The sequence below is a fragment of the Falco biarmicus genome, chromosome 2 (assembly GCF_023638135.1).
Source record: "Falco biarmicus isolate bFalBia1 chromosome 2, bFalBia1.pri, whole genome shotgun sequence".
In the NCBI taxonomy this organism is placed as follows: Eukaryota; Metazoa; Chordata; class Aves; order Falconiformes; family Falconidae; genus Falco; species Falco biarmicus.
In genome coordinates this window covers 2,964,285-2,983,470 of record NC_079289.1, presented here as the reverse complement: position 1 = coordinate 2,983,470, position 19,186 = coordinate 2,964,285, and the positions used below count along the sequence as shown (strand labels likewise).

The following is a 19,186-nucleotide window of genomic DNA, read 5'->3' as shown; positions in this document are numbered from 1 at the left end:
GGTGCCGGTGCCGGTGCCGGTCCGTGCCGGTGACAGTACCAGTGGCACGATCATGCCGCGCCGCGCTGTGCCAGCCGGTGCCGGTGGCAGAGGAGCGGTACCGTGCCCTGCCGGTGGCACTGTCAGTACGGGGACAGCGCCGGCACCAGTGCCGTGCCGCTGTGTGCCAGCCCCGTGCCGGTGCCGGTGCCAGTCGGGAGGGGAGGGGCTGCGCCGCCCGCGGAAGCGGAAGCGGAAGCGGACCCCCGCCCCCCTAGCGGAGCCGCCGCAGGTACCGGCCGGGCCGGGGTTCGGGCCGGGGGGGGGATCGGAGCCTGCGGGGATCCCGCAGGCCCGGGGTGGGGGTGCCGGGGCGCGGCGGGGGGTCCCGGGGCTGTGGCGGGGCCCGCGGGGCCGGGGGGCCGGGCGCGGGGGGCCCGGTGCCGCAGCTGCCCACCGCCCGCTGCCCGCAGGCCCCATGGACGCGGAGGTGCCGGCGCCCCGGGGGCTGTAGGAGCCTCCCGCCAGCCGCAGGTGAGGGTCGGGCGGGGGCTGGTCCGGGGGGGCACCCGCCGTGTCCCCCGGTGCCGGCGGTGCCACCTGTCCCCGTCCGTGCCCCCCCCCCCCCCCCCCCCCCCAGGCCCCGACGATGTCGGGGGCCTTGAGCAAGCGAAGCGACCTGGCCAACGACAACAGCTGCCTGGGGCTGAGCCTGGGGCTGCCAGGCGCCCCCGAGCCCCTGCGCCCCAAGGCCCCCCCCCGGCTCCCCCCAGGGCCCCCGCCTGTATGGCAGCACCGAGCTGCAGGGCGGGGGGGGGGCCGCCAGGCCCGGCCGGCGAGGAGCCGGCCAACGCCAAGTGGGTGAAGGACGGGCAGAACCAGCTGCGCCGGGCAGCTGAGCGGGACCAGAACCGCAACGAGCTGGCCCCCCCCCCCGAGGAGCTGGAAGTCTCGGCCCGCAACGCCCGCAACGCCGGCAACAACGCCGGTGGGGGGGCCCTGCCCCTGCTCATCGACCTGCGAGGTGCCGAGGAGGAGGAGGAGGAGGACGAAGAGGAGGAGGAAGGCGACGGGGACTCCACGCCGGTGCAGAGTGACCCCATGACGGCCGAGTCGGAGCAGAGTGGGGAGCGGGCGCCCCGCGAGCATGGCCGCAGCGCCAGCCTGCTCTTCGGGGTGCGCAGCGGCACTGCCAGCGATGAGGACTCCAGCTGGGCCACGCTCAGCCAGGGCAGCCCCACCGGCAGCTCCCCCGACGATGCAGGTGGGCACCCGCGGGCACCAGGTGGCCCCACGGCTGCCCCACAGTAGCCGCCTGTGTCTGTCCCACGGCTGGTCCTGGCTCCCCTGTGGCTGTCCCTGCCGGCTCTGCCTGTCCCGCTGTGGACCCCACCTGCCCCACAGCTATGCCTGCCTGTCCTGTGCCTGCCCCTCATTCCCTATGGCTTGTCCTGACTGCCCCACGGCGGCCCCCATCTGCTCAGTGGTGGCCCCCGCCTGCCCCACAATGGCGGCCCTGCCTGCCCCTCATCTGTCTCTGCGAGCCCCACAGTGGGCCCTGTCTGACCCATAGCTGCCTCTGCTTGCCCCATGGCTGCTCCATTTCCCCCACCACTGCCCCATGGCAGCCCCTGCCTGCCCCCAACCTGTCATGCCCAGCCTGGTCCTGTCAGCTCTACATTTTCCTCCGCCTATTCCTGGCTGTGTGCCCACAGCTGCCCTCCAGCCTACCCGTTGCTGCCTGTGTTCCTGATCCCCGCTGGGTGCTGTTCTTGGCCCCCCAGCCCCTGTCAGCTCCGTGGCACTCCACTGTGTGCCCCACTGATGTCCCCCCAACCCCCTCCATGACCCTGTGCTGTTGCTGGCAGCTCTGTGCCCCATGGTGCAGGCTCTGGTGTGCCGTTGCCTACCACCCCTCTCTGCGGCTCTGGCCCTGCTGTGTCCCCCGCTACCTCTGTGTGCCTGTCCCCTTCCCCCCTCCTCCGGCCAGTAAATGCCCCCCCTGTGTCCCCACGGTAGGCAGTGTCACTTTCATGTGCCCCACAGCCTGCACTGTACCGTGCTGTCCCCCCCATCCCTGCACTCCAGCCTCTCCCCCATCCTTCTGTCCCCCCCCCGCCCTCCATGTCCCCGCCCCCCCGCGCATCCCGATCCCTCTGGCGCATCCTGCATCCCGCCGGCCCCGGCGCTGTCGTCAGCGGTTGCCGGGGAAACGCCTGGTCCAGCCCCGGCGCAGGTGAGCGTGGGGCGGGCACCCCCGCCGCCACCCGGCTGCCCCACGGCTGCGTGGGGCCGGGGCTGCGGGTGGGGCAGTGTGTGTGCGGGGGGGCTGCGGCAGGGCAGGCCCCACGGGTGGGCCCGCGGGGGCTGCGGGCTGCGCTGTGGCCGGCAGCCGGCCCGACCCCCGGCATGGGGCGGGGGCACGATGTGCAGCGCGGATTTCTTCGTGGCCATCGTCCTGCTGGACCCGCGCCCAGGTAGGGCCGGGGGGGGGAGTGGGACGCGGGGGCTGCGGCTCGGCCCAGCCCGGGGCGGGGGAGGGGGCTGCTGCCCTGCTGCGCCTCTAGGTCCTCCCGTGGGGCCCGGCTGGGGGCCCCCGTCCTCATAGCGGTGTGGGGTACCCTCATCTTACGCCACCGGGAGTGGTCCTCAGCCCTGCCTGTCCACGGCCCCGTCCTCATGGCGATGGGGGAGCCTGGAGCCCGTCCGGAGGCGTCCCCACCTTGCTGGGTGGGTGCCCCATCCGGGGGGGCTCCCTGGGGCTGGGTGTGGGGGCCGTGTCCTGCTGGGGCTGCCTGGAGGGGCCCACCCCCGTGGCACCCGGCCCCGACCGCGCCCCTCACCCCGCCCCCCCAGACTCCTTCTGGACCCGCAACTCCTTCGAAACGGACTCGGACCTGCCTGCGGGATGGATGCGGGTGCAGGACACCTCGGGCACCTATTACTGGCACATCCCCACCGGCACCACGCAGTGGGAGCCCCCCTCGGGGCTGGCCCGTGGCTCGGCCCCTGGCTCCCCGGGCATCACCCCCTCCGAGGAGCCACCGGTGAGTCCCGGCCAGCCGTGGGGCGCCATGGGGCTGCCCCACAGCACTTGCCTTGAGCTGGCCCCGCTCTTCCCACAGCTCGCCTGGACGGGCTTCGCCCCGGCTGAGCGCTTCGGAGAGGGGGATTTCTGGAAGGTGAGGGGGGGGGGGGCGGTGGGCAGCCGGGGGGGCAGCACGCTGCGGTGCCCAGCTGCTGCCAGCCCCCCCTGCTCCCTCCCCAGGACCCTGCGGCGGACGAGGCAGATGATGAGCCTGGAGTGCAGGACACGGAGCCGCCGTCGCCGGGCCTGGCCTCGCCGGGCACTGGGTGTGTGAGGCACGGGGGACCTGGGGGGTGTGGGGCTGCGCCTGGGCCCTGCAGGGCAGTGGGACCCTTGGGAGGGGGGCTGCCAGTTTGGTGTGGGGCCAGAGCTGCGTCCTGTGCAGGGGACCAGGGTCTCCAGGAGGCATCAGCCAGTGATACCCCCTTCGCTCTTGCAGCGCGGCGCTGGCCGAGGAGGACAAGCTGGGCTCCAAGGTAGGCTGGGGGCCCAGCCCGGCCCCTCCCTGTGCCCCAGGCCCCCCACCGGCTTGGGACCCCCCACCCTGGGGTTGCAGCCCGGTGGTGCCATGATGCTGTCACCGCCATGGGAGGGGGCTCAGCAGAGTCTGGGGCATGCGGTGCTTCCACTGCGGGGTTTGCCCTGCCTCGGGGGGTGGGGGGCAGGTAGGTGGCTGGGGTCCCCACGCTGGGGCCATGCCTGCCCCATGCCGTCCCCCGCAGCGCTTTGCTGTGCGCTCACTGGGCTGGGTGGAGATGAGCGAGGACGAGCTGGCACCGGGCCGGAGCAGCATCGCTGTCAACAACTGCATCCGCCAGCTCTCCCTGCACCAGCGCGGCCCCCCTGGCTCCTGGGGGGAGGTGAGTGCCCCCCGCCCCGCCTGCTGCTGGCAGCCCCCGGTACAGCCCCCGCACACCCTGACGCGGCTACCCCCAGGGCCGGGCGATGCTGCTGCTGCTGGAGAGCCAGACGCTGAAGCTGGTGGACCCGCAGGATCAATCCCTGCTGCACGCGCAGCCCGTGGCCAGCATCCGCGTCTGGGGTGTGGGGCGTGACAGTGGCAGGTGCGGGGGGCACGATGGGCTGGGGGGGTGCAGGTCCTGGGGGCAGAGGGTGTCTGGTGCCTGCGGGAGCATGCAGGGGTCCCGGTGCACATGGGGTCCAGGGCTGATGGGGGTCCAGTGCACATGTAGTGCAGTGATAGAGGTGTGCATGGGGTGTGGGGCTGGGGTCTCCCATGCATCTGGGGTGCAGGGGTGTGCGAGGATCTGGGTACATGTGGGGCATGGGGCTGTGGGGGTCTCGTGTGTGGAGTACAGGGATCCGGGTGCACATGGGATGTAGGGGTCCTGTGCATGTGGAGTGCAGGGATCTGGGTGCACGTGGGGCTCAGTGCCATGGGGGTCCTGTGCGTGTGGGGTGCAGGGATCCAGGTGCATGGGGTGCATGGGGCTGCAGGGGTCCCGTGCATGTGGGGCTGTGGGGTCCCATGTGCATGGGGTGTGGGGGGATGTGGGTGCACACAGGGTGTGGGGCCCTGGGATCCTGCACGGTGTGCGGGCATGCGGGATCCCAAGGCTAAGCCCCCTAGTGATCCTGGGTGTGTGTGTGTGTCTTGTGGTGCCATGGGTTGGGCATGACCCTGGTGGGCATGGGGGTCCCACGTGGGGGGGACCAGGGGTATGCGTGTGCCCCGGGCCCACTAACTTTGCTCTCTGGCTCTCTTCTGCTGCGCTGGCCGGGGATGCAGGGAGAGGTATGGCAGCCCAGCCCTGCACCAGTCCTCCCAGTCCTGTCCCTCACTGGGCTGGTGGTGGAGACACCCGGGGCGGGGAGCTCAGGCAGCTGGGTAGCTGGGGGGGGGTCCTGAGTGCAACCCCTTGCCACAGGGACTTCGCCTACGTGGCCCGGGACCAGCTGACACAGATGCTGAAGTGCCATGTCTTTCGCTGTGAGAGCCCTGCCAAGAACATCGCCACCAGCCTGCATGAGGTCTGCTCCCAGGTGAGCCCCCCCAGCCCCAGGTAAGCCCCTCATGGACCCCCCAACCAGCTCTGAGGTCTGTTCCCAGGTGAGCCCCTCCTCACCATGTCCCCAGGGAACAGCCGGCTGGTGGCTCACCATGGGGTGCCATGGCCCCTTGTGGGGGACAGGGGCTGGGGGCTGTGGCATGACAACCTGCGGGGGGCGGGGGCGGTGCCCCTCATGCTCTCCCCAGATCATGGTGGAGCGGCGAAGTGCCCGGGCCCTGGCTAATGGCCTCTCCATGGACCCCTCCAGGCTGGTGGAGATCCCCTTCCAGGGTATGGTGGGGCAGGGCGGGGAGGGGATGGAGGGCACTGGGAGGGGATGGGTGTGGGTGTATGGCACTGGGAAGGGATAGGGGGTGTTGGCAGGGGGGGGATACGCAGGAAGGGGATGGGTGTGTGTGTAGAGGGGGCACTGGGACGTGATGGGGGGCATGTGGGACACTGGGAGGGGATGGGGGGTTGGACTGGGGGAGGGAGCTCGTATGTCCCACTGCCACATGTGCTGGGGTGGGGGGCAGTGCAGGCTGTTGGGGGCCAGCTGGGGGGGCCAGGCATTGGGGTACAGTGATGTTGGTGGGGGCTGACCCTTCCCTGTGCTACAGTGGAGTTCCCGGCGCCCAAGAGCGAGGTGGTGCAGAAGTTCCCGGTGTGCTACCTGGGCTGCGTGCCCGTTGCCAAGCCTGTGGGTGAGTGGGGGGGCACTCGCACCTTGTGGGGCTGCCATGGGGTAGGTGCCCTGGCCCCATTGGCCGTCCCCGAGCCCCCTGCCCATCCCCAGGCATGGACGTCATCAATGCAGCACTAGAGGCAGCACTAGCCACCAGCAGCAAGGAGCACTGGACCCCCATTGTGGTCAATGTGGCACCTGCCACGCTCACCATCATCCACGAGCAGGTGGGTCTGGCCCTGCGGTGCTCCGTCCCCATCCTGTTGGCATGGTGGGGATGGTGGTGACCCCTGGCCACATGCCTGCAGACGGAGGCGGTGCTGTGCGAGTGCCGCGTGCGGTTCCTGTCCTTCATGGGGGTGGGCCGGGATGTGCGCTCCTTCGCCTTCATCATGGCCAGCGCCCCGGGTGCCTTCCGCTGCCACATGGTCTGGTGTGAGCCCAACGCCGCTGGGCTGAGTGAGGCACTGCAGGCCGCCTGCATGGTGAGTGTCCACCTGCTCAGCCCCTTCCCCGGCCCCACGGTCCTGGCCCCACTGCTGACCCCGCTCTCCCCAGCTGCGCTACCAGAAGTGCCTGGATGCCCGGCCCCAGGCCTCCAGCTCCTGCCTGCCCGCGCCGCCGGCTGACTCGGTGGCACGCCGGGTGGGCTCCTCCGTCCGCCGGGGCATGCAGACCCTCCTGGGCAGCCTGAAGCCCAAGCGCCTCGGGGCCCAGACGCCATGAGCCAGGATGGGGGGAGCAACCAAGACCCCTTCCCCATCTGCCACCCCCGGCATGGGACAGGGGGATGGGACGGAGGGGGCGGCAGCGCCTCGGAAGTGCGGGGCACCAGCGGGGGGATGAGCCCGTGCCGAGCGGTGTGCGTGTGTGTGTGCAAGTGTCCCCATGCGCCGAGCCATGTGCGAGGGGCTGTGGGGCACGTACCTGCACAGGGGGTGCGCGCCGAGCATGGTGCCGTGCTGTGGCTCTGCCCCCCGCGGCCGTGCCCCAGGGCGGTGGGCTGGGGGGGGTGTCCTGCTCTACACGCCGGGATGAGCCCCCCGCTGCCCCGCGGGGACGATGGGGCTGGCGCGGCGGGGGTGCAGGGCCCACCCTGCCCCGATGCATGCGGTCTAACCTGCAGCGTGGGGCTCCCCGGGGCCACCGGCTCCGGAGCTGCCACTCCTGCTGTAATGAAGATCTGTGTCGTACTAAATAATTAATAAACCCATTCCACCAGCCCGGCCTTGCCCCCTTCCTGCAGCACTCCCTGGGAGGATGAGGAGGAGCAGCAGGCACCCTCTGGCGCGTCCCGCGGGGCCTCGGGCAGGAGCCGCTGGGTCCATCACGCCTTTATTGTGCCGCGGTGGGGGTGGCAGCCAGCAGGAGCCTGGGGACAGGCAGGGCCCTGCCTCAGCCCCTGCCGAGCCCAGGCACCGCCGGTGTCCCGGTGCCCGATCTGCCCTCAGCAGAGCCGCCGCTGCCGCCAGAGCGCCTGGATGCGTGGGAAGGGCAGTGCTGGGCGCAGGGCCTGGCAGAGGCTGGGGTCGGCTGAGCGGCCGGTGCGCAGGGCGCAGAGCAGCGCTGCCTTGCAGGCGGCCAGGCAGGGCTCGCGGGGCGGGTGGCCCTTGTGAAAGAGGAACCAGAAGAGCTGGAAAAGGCGCTCATCATCCTGGAAGCGGCGGATGAGCTGGTCCCAGTCAGCGGGGAAGGCGCTGGGCAGCCCATAGGCCTCACGGGCGCGGTACAGGCGCTGCCAGCGTGGCTCTGCCCCCGGCACGTTCGCCTCCGTGAGGTTGAGGATGAAGGTCTCATGATCCAGCACGGCGTGGGAGCTCCCGGGGTAGGCGCCGTCCACCTCGTACACACGGTAGCCTGTGGGCAGGGCAGGCAGGGTCAGGGGTGAGCACTGGCACCACCACCAGAGTGGTGGGCTGTAGGGGGCTGGGGGTCCAGGCGTACCTGGGTTGAGGTTGATGTAGGTGGTGACACTGGGGGCCACGAAGGCGACAGAGACGGGGCGTGTCAGTGTCTCCTCATCGTAGAACATCTCAAACTCATCCACATGTGTGTGCCCAAAGAACTGAGCTGCAATGGTGCCCTCAAACCTGCGCGGGGCCAGGGCGTGAGTGCTGCCAATGCCCACACCCCCATCCCATCCCCGCTGCACCACTCGGCAGCTGGTGTGGTGCAGCTGATCCCATGACCCACAGCCCCCGCATCGCGCCAGGCTCAACTGACACCCCATGTCCAGGCCATGCCCATCGGCTCTGGTATGGCCCTGCCTGGCACAGGCAGCTTTGGGATTCTGACTCTGGACACTCTGGCGCGGCACCGTCGCCCCATCCCCTCCTGCGCCTGTGCCACCGCAGGCTGGGCAATGCAGGGGGGGTGCTGGGCCGCAGGGCTGACCTGCTGACAATGCGGTAGTAGTTCCAGCTCCAGCTGCGCAGGCAGTGGGCCGGAGGGATGTGCCCGATGATGTGCACCTAGGAGGCAGGGGAGGACAGGGCTGGGGTGTGCCTGGGACGCCCCTGCATGCAGGGCCAGTCCCCCTGCCACCACCCTCACCTTCTCCCCGGCCTGTTCGGCAGCAGCCAGGACCCCCACCAGCCACTGCAGCTGCCCCGCAGGGTCAGTGGAGTTGATGAGGAGCCAGAAGTTGGCCTGGGAGCAGAAGTTCATGTTGAGGGAGACAAGGCGCAGCCCAGGCCAGACCTGTGCTGTGTAGAAACCGGCAGCACTGCAGGGATTTGGGGCAGGGAGTGAGCACTGCTGGCCCCCACCCCTCACTGCAACCCCTCACCACAGCCCCGCGACATGCCCTAGGCCCAGCTGGCTGCCTGCCTGCCCCTGCACCCCCTCCCGTCTGCCCACAGCATACCACACCCCCCACCTGGAGCCCCCCTTGCCCCTGCCCACCCAAAGCGCCCTGCACCCCTGCCAGCCATGAGCCCACGCTGCTGCTCCTCCCAGGATGGAGACACCTGCCCTGACCCCTCCTAACCCGACACACCTGCACCCTGCCAGCCTGGGATCCCCCTTGCCCCCTCCAGTCTGGAAACCACTCTGTGCACCCCCAGCCGTGAGCCTCTGCTAGCACGAAGCCCCTCAGCCTGGAGCCCCCCCAATCCCTGCTAGCCCAAAGTCCCCCAGGCCTGAGTCCTGCAAGGCCAAAGGCCCCCCTTTCCCTCCCAGCCTTGAGCCCCTGCTAGCCCAGGGCCCCTCACCCAACCAGTATGGAGACTGCCCTGTGCTCATCCCTCAGACCCCTGATCCTGCTAGCCCAGGCCCCCCACCCCAAGCCCCTGCTAGCCTGGAGACTCCCTTGCCCACCCGGCCCCTGTTGGCAGCTGCCCTCACCGGAGGGTCCGCAGTGCTGAGGGGGGCAGCCAGTCCTGCCAGGCCTGGGCCATGGCATCGTACAGCCAGGCAGAGGACTGGTTGCCCTGCACATATGGTGGGGGGAAGGCGTTGACGGGGGTAGCCTCATGGTTGCCCACGGCTGGGTAGACGGGCAGGTCACCCAGATACTTCTGCAGCAGCCTGCTGACAGTGCGCAGGGCCAGCAGCTGGTCCTGCCGGCTCTGTTGCCAGACGTCGTGCGCTGGGATGTCACCCGTCCAGTACGCAGCAGCGAAGGTGGCCGCGCTGGGCAGCTGGGCCAGCAGGGCCTCGATGGTGTGCAGTGGCAGGTCGCACTTGCCGTACTCGCCCCAGAAGCCGGCACCGCCAGGGCCAGGGTGGGCAGCTCCGCGGCAGCAGAGTGGGTCAGGGCAGGCAGCCTCGCTGCCTGGCACATAGTGGCGGTCCCAGTGCAGGTCGGTGAGGAAGAGGAGGCGGGCGGTGGGAGCGCCGGGTGGGGGGGGCACCGGTGGTTGCACTGGCGGCTTGGGGGTGGCAGGTAGGGTGATGTTCCAGGCACCGAAGATGTCCCAGTGGCCGCAGTGCTGGCCCAGCAGCAGCCCGCAGGCCTCACCAGGCCGCAGCACCGAGCGTGCCCAGGCTGACACCATGTCCTGCTGGAAGAGCTGCACGGCTTGCTGGCAGATCTCGGGGCGCGCCAGCCGCAGGTCCTGGCACAGCCGGGCCGCCAAGTGCCCCACGCGTGCCACGTTGGGCTCCAGCTGTGGGGCAGGGACCATTTGGGCTGCCGCGGGGTCCCCAGGACGGCCCCACCGCCTGCCAGCCACCCCAACCCGCTCAGCTTGGCTCGGTCCCCTCCATTGCCGTCACCCCAGCCCCAGTCCAGTTCCCCTTTGGAGGAAGGAAGGGGGGCCTCGGCCTGTCCCTGTCGCTCAGAGCAGAGCCGCTGGCCTGTCCCCAGCCCTGTCACGAGGTCCCGTCCCATCCCTGTCCGAGCTCCTGTCTCCCGCCCTGTCCTGACCCCTTCCCTGTCCCCATTGCTAGCCCGTTCCCCCCCACCCCCACCCCTTCCCTGTCCTCCCTTCACTCCGTTCCTGTCCCGGACCCACTGGCCCTGCTCTGCCTGTTCCCATCCCCTCTCGTCCCTGTCCCAGTACACCTCTGTCGTCACCCTGTTACTGACCCCGTCCCTGTCCCTGTTCCTACCGGTCCCCACCCTGTGCCATCCTGTCCCCGTCCTCCCTCGTCCCGCCCCTGACCCCATCTCTGTCCCTGTTCTCCCCGTCTCCGTCCTCCCATCTTGTCCTGTCCCCACCCTCCCCCGCCCTTGTCTCCCCCGTTCCCCCCCATCCCCTCCCTGTCCCATCCGGTCCCTGTCCCCGTCCCCCCTGTCCCGTCCACTCCCCGCACCTGCAGCGCCAGGTCCAGCACCCCAAAGAGCAGGTGACACACGGGGCACGACACGTTTCGCCAGCCCCAGCGCGGCGCCGCTTCGAGGAGCGCCCCCCCCGCGCCCGGGGCCGACCCCGCCGGCAGCGACAACGACAGCGATAGCGACAGCGCCAGGGCCAGGGCCAGGGCGAGCGGCAGCGGGAGCGGCGGAGCCGGGCCCGGACCCTCACCCCGCGCCGCCATGGCCGAACCAACGCTGCGCCGCGGGAGGGCGGGGCCGGGGCGGGCGGCGGGGCGGGGCTCCGAGGAAGGGGCGGGAACACGTGGGGGACGGACGGACGCTGGGAGCGGGCCCCAGGGGCACGGTGGGAGATGGAGTCCGGTGGGAGATGGAGTCTCTCGGGCACGGTGGGAGATGGAGTCACTTGGGCATAGTGGGAGATGGTATCTCTTGGGGGTCCTTTCCCTGTCGCTTTGGGGTCCCCACACCGATGAGTGGGTCCCTGCAGCCACTGCAGGTGAGGACATGCCTGTAAGTACAGGCGTCTGTGTGTGTGTGAGCATGTGCACACCTGTGTGTGGGCTGGGGTTATGTGCAGCTGTGTGTGCGCATGTGTTCGTGCATGGGCAGGTCTGTGCGTGCACGTGTGAGTGTGCAGGTGTGTGCGTGTGTGCCAGTCTAGTCCTGGTCACGGTGGGCACCGTGGGGTAGTAATCCCTCAGGGTGGGTTGGGAGGTCTGGCAGGGCCCACTGCCCAGGAACCACCCAGCCACGCTGGGGCCAGTGTGGTACCATGCAGTGTCATGCCAGTGCCATGCTGTGCCATCCCGGTGCTGGTACAGAGCCTGGTGACGCTGCCTCAGAGCAGGCCATCCCCAGCCCTTTGGCATGGGGTGCACCAGTGCTGTTGGTTGCACCAGCCACTGCCCCAGGATTCCCACAGTGGAGGGGCCTGGCCCCTGGCCCTCCCGAGTGCTGTGGAGCCCCCATCCCACCCGTCTCTGGCCTGTGGACTCCCAGTGCTGGGTCAGGCTGAGAGCAGTGGGAAGCAGTGGCGCAGGCGGGTGCAGGCGGGCACAGGGCAAGTTTATTGCGTCCGGAGCCAGGGAGAAGCATAGGGAGTCGCTGGGCTTGGCTGGGGGCATCTCACTCTCCCCCCTGCCCCCAGCTGCCAGGCCCGGGAACCCCTGCCCTGGCTCCTTGCCCCCAGCCCAACCCGGGCACAGCGGTGTGTGGAGCTGGGGGCACTGGGGGTCCAGGGGCTCATGGGACAGACTGGCGTGGCCCAGTGGCAGTTGAGTGAGGCGGTACTCGGCGGGAGCATAGAGGCTGGTGGTGCACTGAGCTGTGCCAGGCATGGAGGGGGGCCCACGGGGAGGACGCCAGGGTAGGTGGGGGCACAGGGAGATGCAGACAGAGCCTGGGGGAGAGCAGGGGGGGCCGGGGGGGCCAGATCAGGGGGGTCCAAGGCTGCTGACAGTGGTGTAACTGAATTTGGAGAGTGAGGCGTTGGCATTGGCAACCTCCTCCTCAAGTGGGCGGTGTGGGCAGGCATGGCGACAGCCAGCACAGGTGGCTAGGAAGGCTTTGCGGAAGCGGCGGTTCATGAAGCAGTAGATGAGGGGGTTGGCGCAGGCGGAGGTGTAGGAGAGGAGGTGAATGAATGAGATGGGTGTCCCCGAGAGTGCTCGCTGGGCCGCCCGCGGGGCGAAGGCACGCCACGTGTTGGCGGTGAAGATGGGCAGCCAGCAGAGGAAGAACATGGCCACGATGACCACTAGCATGCGGATCACACGCCTCTTGGCCACCAGCTTTGCCTCTGAGCTGTTGATGCGCGCTCGGTCTTGCTGCGCACCTGCTGCACCCAGTGCCCGCAGCTCCAGCGCGCCACCTGGCCGGGAGAGCTGCAGGTAGCAGCCGTCCCCCTCGTCGCAGGTGGGCACTGGCTCCCCACTGCCATTGCGCTGAGCTGTGGGGCAAAGGGATGTGGTCACAGCCGTGGCACCATGGGGACCCACATTACCCTGAGCACATCCTCTGCTGGCATGCAGCAGGGTGTCAGGATGGCATGCAGCACAGGCCCCTGCGCAGGGAAGGGGGCCCCAGGGAACCTCCCAGCTGCAGGGAGCTGGGGTGGGGGCTCAGACTTCCCCCTTGTCCCAGGGCAGGGAGCTCTGCCCACATGGGGGCCGTGCTGCAGGAGGCAAAGGCAGGGCCAAGTGCTGCCCTCAGCCCTACCCCACACCAGCCCAGCCCCTCACCTGCAGCCTCCCCTTTGATGTCCAGCTCGAAGCGGATGCCTCGGTAGAGCTCACGGGAAATAAGCCCATAAGCCACGATCATCACCACACCTGGGATGAAGAAGAGGATAAGGAGCAGCAGGACGTACCTGAAAGACATGGTACCCATTGCTCAGTGGCTCCCTGCCAGCCCAGTTGCAGCAGCAGGGCTGGCAAGCAGACCATGTCCCTCGTCATGCGAGGGTCCTGGGGGTGGGTGGGAGTCCTAGTGCTGACTCACCAAGCCTGTCGAACATGCTCACTGGGCCAGTTGTGGGTGCACTGGCTGATGGGCAGGCGCGTGCCACGGGTCGGCATGGCATGCGTGGTGCTGTAGACGGCGTAGGGCAGCATGAGCAGTGCTGAGAAGAGCCAGGTGCTGGCGATGACCCGGCAGGCATGTGAGCGTGTCTGCCAGACACGGGACTGCAGTGGGTTGCAGATGGCACTGTACCGTTCGATGGCAATGGCCACCAGACTGAAGGTGGAGACCGAGACGGAGACGCCTGTGGGTAGCGAGGGTCAGCACCCATGGTATGGCGTGGCTCAGCCCTCCCCCGGCCCCTGCCTGCCCACCCCCTCTTACCCATGAGGTAGGCCATGAGCTTGCAAATGGCCTCTCCGAAGATGAAGGTGCCCATGAGGTTGGGAACAAGTGTGAAGGGCATGCAGCAGACTGCCAGCATCAGGTCGCTGAGTGCCAGGGAGAGCAGGAAGGAGTTGGTGACGGTGCGCAGGCGGCGGTTCAGGAGCAGCACAGCCACGACCAAGGCATTCCCGCAGACACTCAGCACAAAGATCAGCGTGTACAGCAGGATGCGCACCGTTAGGTCCAGGTCTGTGGGCAGCAGGGTCATGAGTTGCCACGTGGGCACCCCGGTGGCACCCCAACATGGGTGGGCAGCGTGGCCAAGCATGGTCCAGGCACCTGGGCTCCAGCTGGCTCCAGCTGTGTCCAGTAGACTTGGTGGGGAGCTGGCAGCCAGGCACCTGGGTTCCCTCCATGTGGCTGCTGCCGCAGCAGACATGGGACCAGGATGCTCCACCTGCCCCACTCACTTGGCTCCAGGGGGGTGCCGCTGGCTGGGCTGGGCTCCAGTGCTGGGACACTCCGAGCCTGGTGGGTGCCGCGGCTGGAGCCACGGTGCTGGCTGTCCCCAGGGCTGAGCCCGCTGCCCAAGTCCCCACTCCCTTCGGCCGCGCTGGGACGTGACCAGGGCTGTTTATCCCCAGGAACCGAACGGCAGCTGGTGCTGGTGCTGCATCTCACTGCCCGCGGAGCCCCGGCTGGCGCGGTGGCGTGAGGTGGGGGTCCCGAACCCCGGCAGTGGAGCAGACAGTGGCTGCACTCCGTGGGGTCCCTGCCAGGGTCCCCTTCTGCCTTCCCTGTGTCCCCTCCCCGAGCAGCCCCGGGAGCCGACACCGGGACCGCTGGGCAGTGCCCGTGCCGCCGAGCCCCCAGCGCGGGGCACATCCCTATGGGGACCGGGGACCGAGACTGGGGACAGCGGTTGGCTAGGCATGTCGGGCCCGCTGCAGCGGGACGGTGTCGCACGGGGGGCACGACGGGTGCTGCAGGCTGCACCGGGGATGCAAACGGGGAGCGCCGGGGCGCATGGCAGGGTAAACCGGGGTGCGTCGGGCAGCCGGATGGGGTGCGCCGGGGTGGGACTGGGCGGGCGGACGAGAGCACCGGGGTGCATTGGGTGGGCGGCTGCACCGGGAGGCACGGCGAGGTGCACCGGGAGGCACGATAGTCTGAACCGGGGCAGGTTGGGTGCACGGGGGCGCACGGAGGGACAGCGAGGGTTCCCTCCCGTCCCCTCCCGGTCTCACCTTTGGGCGCCGGGGGCCCGCGGAGGCCCCTGCGGAGGAGGTCGCAGGCGGAGCCGTTCCCGGCGGAGCCGGTGCCGGTCCCGGTGGCAGAGCCGGAGCCGTTCCCGGGGCGGCAGAGCAGCTCCTGCAGCGACTCATTGAGGCGCCGGGGGTCCATGGCGCCGGCGGAGCCGCCGTCAGAGCCGCCCCGCGCCCATCGCAGCGGCACCGGGAGCAGGCTCCGCTCCGCTCCGCTCCGCTCCTCTCAGAGCCGCTGGGGGAGTGAGCGGGGGCGGTGCCCGGCGCGGGGCGGGCCGGGGGGCGGTGGCAGGGAGCGGGGGGAGGCAGGGGACGGGGCTGCCAGGGCCCCGGGGGGGTCGCGGGACTCGCATGGTGCTCGCCGGGGGCTCCCGCACGGAACGCTCGCGGAGTACCAGGCGGCCGTCACCGTGGTGGCTGTCACTGTGCTGGCTGTCACCAGGCGGCGGTGCCGTCGGCCGCGGCTGCTTCCTGCGGGTGCCCCTGGGGCGGTACGGCAGGGCTGGGGGACCCCGGCTGGCCCCGGCCCCGGCTCGCCCCCTCCCCGGGCCCGGGTCTCGCCTCTGCCCACCCTCGCCCTGCTCGGGCCCTTCTCCCTGGCCGGCTCCTGCCCCGACCCCTGTCCCTGTCCCTGCCACATCCCTGTCCCCACCCCGGTCCCGGTCCCTGCACCATCCCTATACCCATCCCAATCCCGATCCTGGTCCCTGCCCCATCCCAGTTCCGGTCGCGGTCTCTGTCCCATCCCTGTCCACCTCCCAGTCCCGGTCGTGGTCCTTGTCCCCATCCCAATCCCGATCCCGGTAGCTGTCCCACCGCCGTCGCAGCGCCGTCCTGGATCATGAACAACTCATTGTTACTTAGCAACAGCTGTCAGTGTTACCTAGCAACGGTTGTCACCGTCATCCAGCAGCTGTAGTCGCTGCTGTCCCAACCTCAGGCAACCCTCAGCGCCGGGGGCCTGTCCCCCGCGTGGGACCCCGGCCCCTGCTGGGACCCTGCACACCCCTGGGACCCTGCACCCCACTGGGACCCTGCATTCTGGGGAGATCCTGAACTCTGGGGGGGCCCTGCACCCCACTGGGACCCTGCACACTGGGGGGACCCCGCACTCTGGAGGGGCCCTGCGCCCCACTGTGACCCTGCACCACACTGTGACCCTGCAGTCTGGGGGGACCCTGTGCCCTGGGGGGCCCCTGTGCCCCACTGTGACCCTGCACCCTGGTGGGACTCTCAGCTCTGAGGAGACCCTGCACCCCACTAGGACCCTGCACCCTGGGGGGACCCTGGACCCCACTGGGACCCTGCACCCCGCTGGGACCCTGTACCCTGGGTGGACCCTGAGCTCTGGGGGGACCCTGTGCCCTGGGGGAGGGCAGTCCCCCAGCAGGACGCTGTGCCCCAGTAGGCTGCTGCGGTGCGGCAGGAGCTGGTTTTTCTGCAGGACCTGCTTCCCCGGCAGACCGCTGGAGCTGGCACTCGAGGCGCTCAACGCGCAGTGCCAGCTTGAAGGCACTGGACTCCAGCTGGGCCAGCAGCCGGGCTGCCTGGGTCTGCAGCCCCTCCAGGGCCACCTCCAGGGCCTGCACCTGGCGCTCAGCCTCCTCCTCTGCTGCTGCCGCCACCGCCTCAGCGTGCACATCCAGCTTGCCCATGCGCAGCAGGAGCTCGCGGCCCTTGGCCTCCATCATGGCCCGGGCACTGGGGAACTCAACCAGCACCTCTGCCAGGTCCTCCTTGGAGAGGCAGAAGAGGTCCGAGTAGCCAATGCTCATGATGTTGGCTGTGCGCCTGTTCCCTGAGATGTTCCCTGGGGAGGTGGGGGCTGCGGTGAGGCTGGGAGTGGAGGGGCAGGGGAGCTGTGGCAGTGTGCAGCGGGGTGGGCTTACCTTTGATGTTGATGAGGCTGATCTCCCCGAAGTAGAGCCCCTCACCCAAGACAGCAAGCTGTGTGATGCCATCCTCTGCCACCACAGCCAGCCGCCCCTCGCGGATGAAGTACATCTCACGCCCCACATCACCCCTGCGGCAGACGAACTCGCCGGGTCCAAAGACCTGGGGCTGCAGCCGCAGCACCAGCTGCTGCAGCACGCTGCGCTCCCAGCTCTGGAAGAGTCCGACACGGCGCAGTGCTGGGAGGTGGACGCTGGCTGCTACCTCGGCCCGCAGCCCCCACGGCAGGTACTGGAGCACCGCCCGTTCTGCCGGCAGCTTCTGCTGTGCCCGCAGGTGTTGGTGCCAGCGGGCCACCCGCCGTGCCAGCCGCCTGCTTGCACCCTGTGCCTGCAGGTAGTGCCGCACCGGCTCAGGGTCGGGGTAGAAGGCAGCATCGGCCGCATTCATGTTGGAGATGACGGAGCTGATGCTGCCTGTGATGGTGGCAAAGCCCAGCACAGCCAGGAGGAAGCCAGTGGTGACGAAGAGGAACTCCTCCTCGCGCTGGGGCTCTGGCGTGTCACCCACAGTGGTGAGGATGAGGGTGGAGAAGTAGAAGCTGTGGAGATACTGCCGCAGTGGGCGGGCAAAGCCAGGGCGGCTGGCGTTGGGGCAGACCCAGCCATCCGTGCCCAGGCCCAGCCAGGCTGAGAGGGCAAAGTAGAGGCAGCCATGCCAGTGTATGGTGATGAAGACATAGAGCATCAGCTTGGCAACACGAAAGGCGTTGGGGTGGGCTGTGCGTGTCTCCTGGCGATCAAAGGCCTCGAAGAGCCGCGGTGCCTGCAGGCAGCGGTTGGCACGCACTACCGGCACGCCCAGCCCCAGGCGCAGGTAGAGCAGGTCGGTGGGCAGCACTGCAGCCACATCCCGGGGGAAGGATAGGGAGCGCAGGTAGCGCCACTGGATCCGGCCATGGTCCTGCACCAGGATACCATCCTCCAGGAAGCCTGGGAGCAGTGGGTCAGGACCCCAGTCGCTGCCAGGGTTCCTGGGTGGGGGGCACGTTGGCACTGGGGGGTGTCCTAGCGAGGGGGGCGGAGAAGTGAGGTCTGACAAGCTCAGGGTGCCCAGGGTTTCCCTGTGCAGGAGGAGGCTACTGATGGAGGACCAGGTGGGTGCCCAGCACAGGGGGGTCCCTGGGCCTGGTTCTCCTGGAAAGGACCCAGGGGGTCCTGTGGAATGCTGCTGTGGGCTGGGGGTCCTCTGTGCTGTCTGTAGGGCTGAGGGGCTCAGTGGTGGGTGGTGGAACCCCAGAGTGCCCACCCTGTGCTGGGCTGGCTGATGGGTGACAGCCATGCCTGCCTGCTGGGAGCACGTGTGCATGGATGCACACATGTATGTGTGTGTGCATGTACACGTAGGCATGCCCATGCGAGTGCATGATGCATGGCTGCTTGCCACATGTAGTTGGGAGCGCACATATGTGCTGGTGTGCATGTGTGGGCATCAACATGTCTGTGCACACAGGTGAGCGTGCATTTGGGTGTGCAATTGGGGCAGGCATGGCACAGGTGTGGGACCAGGGCATGGCAGGGGCATGCTGGGGCACGGGCACCAACCGGTGTGGAAGCGCACAGCAATGTCCAGCAGATAGAGTGCGTCGCAGAGGTAGTCCAGGCTCAGCCACAGCACTGCATGCTGCTCCTGCAGGTCAGGGAAGCAGGACCTGGCAGTATGAGCGGTGTCACCAGGGCTGAGATGGTGCCAACAGGCGCCAGCAAGCCCCGTGCCCTCATGCCGGCCCCCACCCTCGCTGTGGGCACCAGGGGCCTTCAGTAGCAGTGCCTGCTTGGGTACCTGCAGATGAGGAAGATCCAGTTGTAGAGGACAGGCAGCGCCATGATGCTGATCCACCAGTAGTACCAGTCTCCAGAGGGGTCTAGGATCCAGGTCCGGGAGCGGGTAGCACTGTGCGGGGGAGGCAGAGGGACCTCAGAGCCTCCCCATCCCCAGCTGGCTGCAGGCTCCCGCCCGGGCGCCCCTCGGCCGGCACCCAGCCGCTGCTGCCGGTGGCTCCCCGGCTCCGCCGGCCCCTCGCGCTGGCACAGGGTGCTCCGCGCCCGCAGCTCCCACGGGACCGAGGGGGGTCCCTGCTGCGCGCTCCCGCCCCGGGCCCCATGGCGGGCAGCCGCGCCCTGCTCACCCCGAGGCGCGTCCGGTGTCGGTGCCAGGGTCGGTCGTGGCGGCGAGCTCGGTGCTGCTGCGCCGCCGGGGCCAAACCCAGCGGCGGGACAGCAGGGAGCCGAGGCTGTGCATCCTGCACGGCGGGCGCGGGTGCCGGGGAGGGTCCTGCGCCCAGTGGGTGCGCAGCGCTGCTGCGGCACCGAGCACGGTCCCTCAGCGGGACGCAGCCGCGTGGCTCCTCCAGCGCTGGGCGCATCCTGGCAACGCGGGGCTCCCCCGGCGCTCGCCGGCCCGCCGGGGCTGCAGGCAGCCGCCGCCTCAGCCGCGCCGGTGTGCCGGGGCCGTTGCCCGGTTCTGCCAAAGGCTGTGGCGGACCGGAGCGGGGACGCGCTGTGGGGTGGTGCAGGAGCCCCCGGTGCGGGGGTGTCCGGCGCGGCGGTACCCGAACCCCGCGCCGCCGACCCCTCCCGCCGGCCGCCCGGTACT

General features: G+C 69.7%; 5 protein-coding genes across 9 annotated transcripts; 1 reads left to right on the top strand and 4 right to left on the bottom strand.

The window, feature by feature from the left end:
• Nucleotides 1-253: 253 nt before the first annotated feature.
• Nucleotides 254-6,985, top strand: APBB1 (amyloid beta precursor protein binding family B member 1). 5 transcript variants are annotated; one of them, XM_056329233.1, is made up of 15 exons: nt 254-271; nt 453-513; nt 620-1,243; nt 2,836-3,026; nt 3,105-3,161; nt 3,248-3,333; nt 3,507-3,543; nt 3,790-3,927; nt 4,004-4,131; nt 4,957-5,071; nt 5,286-5,370; nt 5,700-5,783; nt 5,876-5,991; nt 6,073-6,249; nt 6,323-6,985. In XM_056329233.1, exons 3-15 carry the CDS (start codon nt 766-768, stop codon nt 6,488-6,490), a joined length of 1,860 nt encoding a protein of 619 aa, XP_056185208.1. In that variant the 5' UTR covers nt 254-271; nt 453-513; nt 620-765; the 3' UTR covers nt 6,491-6,985. The 5 variants fall into 5 exon arrangements, with proteins under 5 accessions (XP_056185208.1, XP_056185209.1, XP_056185210.1 ...); XM_056329234.1 differs by lacking the exon at nt 254-271 and having other exon boundaries at nt 411-1,243; nt 5,348-5,370; nt 6,323-6,462; XM_056329235.1 differs by lacking the exons at nt 254-271; nt 453-513 and having other exon boundaries at nt 1,106-2,215.
• A 95-nt stretch (nt 6,986-7,080) lies between these two features.
• SMPD1 (sphingomyelin phosphodiesterase 1) lies at nt 7,081-10,787 on the bottom strand. The gene is made up of 6 exons (XM_056329238.1): nt 10,523-10,787; nt 9,110-9,873; nt 8,318-8,489; nt 8,159-8,235; nt 7,709-7,854; nt 7,081-7,621 (listed from the first exon to the last, which is right to left on the bottom strand). The coding sequence occupies exons 1-6, from the start codon at nt 10,745-10,747 to the stop codon at nt 7,212-7,214; spliced, it is 1,794 nt and encodes a 597-aa protein (XP_056185213.1). The 5' UTR covers nt 10,748-10,787; the 3' UTR covers nt 7,081-7,211.
• A 697-nt stretch (nt 10,788-11,484) lies between these two features.
• Nucleotides 11,485-15,258, bottom strand: CCKBR (cholecystokinin B receptor). Its single transcript, XM_056329879.1, has 5 exons — nt 14,621-15,258; nt 13,371-13,622; nt 13,026-13,290; nt 12,767-12,894; nt 11,485-12,474 (listed from the first exon to the last, which is right to left on the bottom strand). Exons 1-5 carry the CDS (start codon nt 14,775-14,777, stop codon nt 11,960-11,962), a joined length of 1,317 nt encoding a protein of 438 aa, XP_056185854.1. The 5' UTR covers nt 14,778-15,258; the 3' UTR covers nt 11,485-11,959.
• Nucleotides 15,259-15,540: 282 nt separating this feature from the next.
• On the bottom strand, nt 15,541-18,013 carry LOC130145262 (cyclic nucleotide-gated cation channel alpha-4-like). The gene is made up of 2 exons (XM_056329878.1): nt 16,528-18,013; nt 15,541-16,448 (listed from the first exon to the last, which is right to left on the bottom strand). Exons 1-2 carry the CDS (start codon nt 18,011-18,013, stop codon nt 15,586-15,588), a joined length of 2,349 nt encoding a protein of 782 aa, XP_056185853.1. The 3' UTR covers nt 15,541-15,585.
• A 9-nt stretch (nt 18,014-18,022) lies between these two features.
• LOC130145264 (cyclic nucleotide-gated olfactory channel-like) lies at nt 18,023-19,153 on the bottom strand. The gene is made up of 3 exons (XM_056329880.1): nt 18,720-19,153; nt 18,374-18,484; nt 18,023-18,242 (listed from the first exon to the last, which is right to left on the bottom strand). Exons 1-3 carry the CDS (start codon nt 18,830-18,832, stop codon nt 18,023-18,025), a joined length of 444 nt encoding a protein of 147 aa, XP_056185855.1. The 5' UTR covers nt 18,833-19,153.
• Between the last annotated feature and the right edge of the window lie 33 nt (nt 19,154-19,186).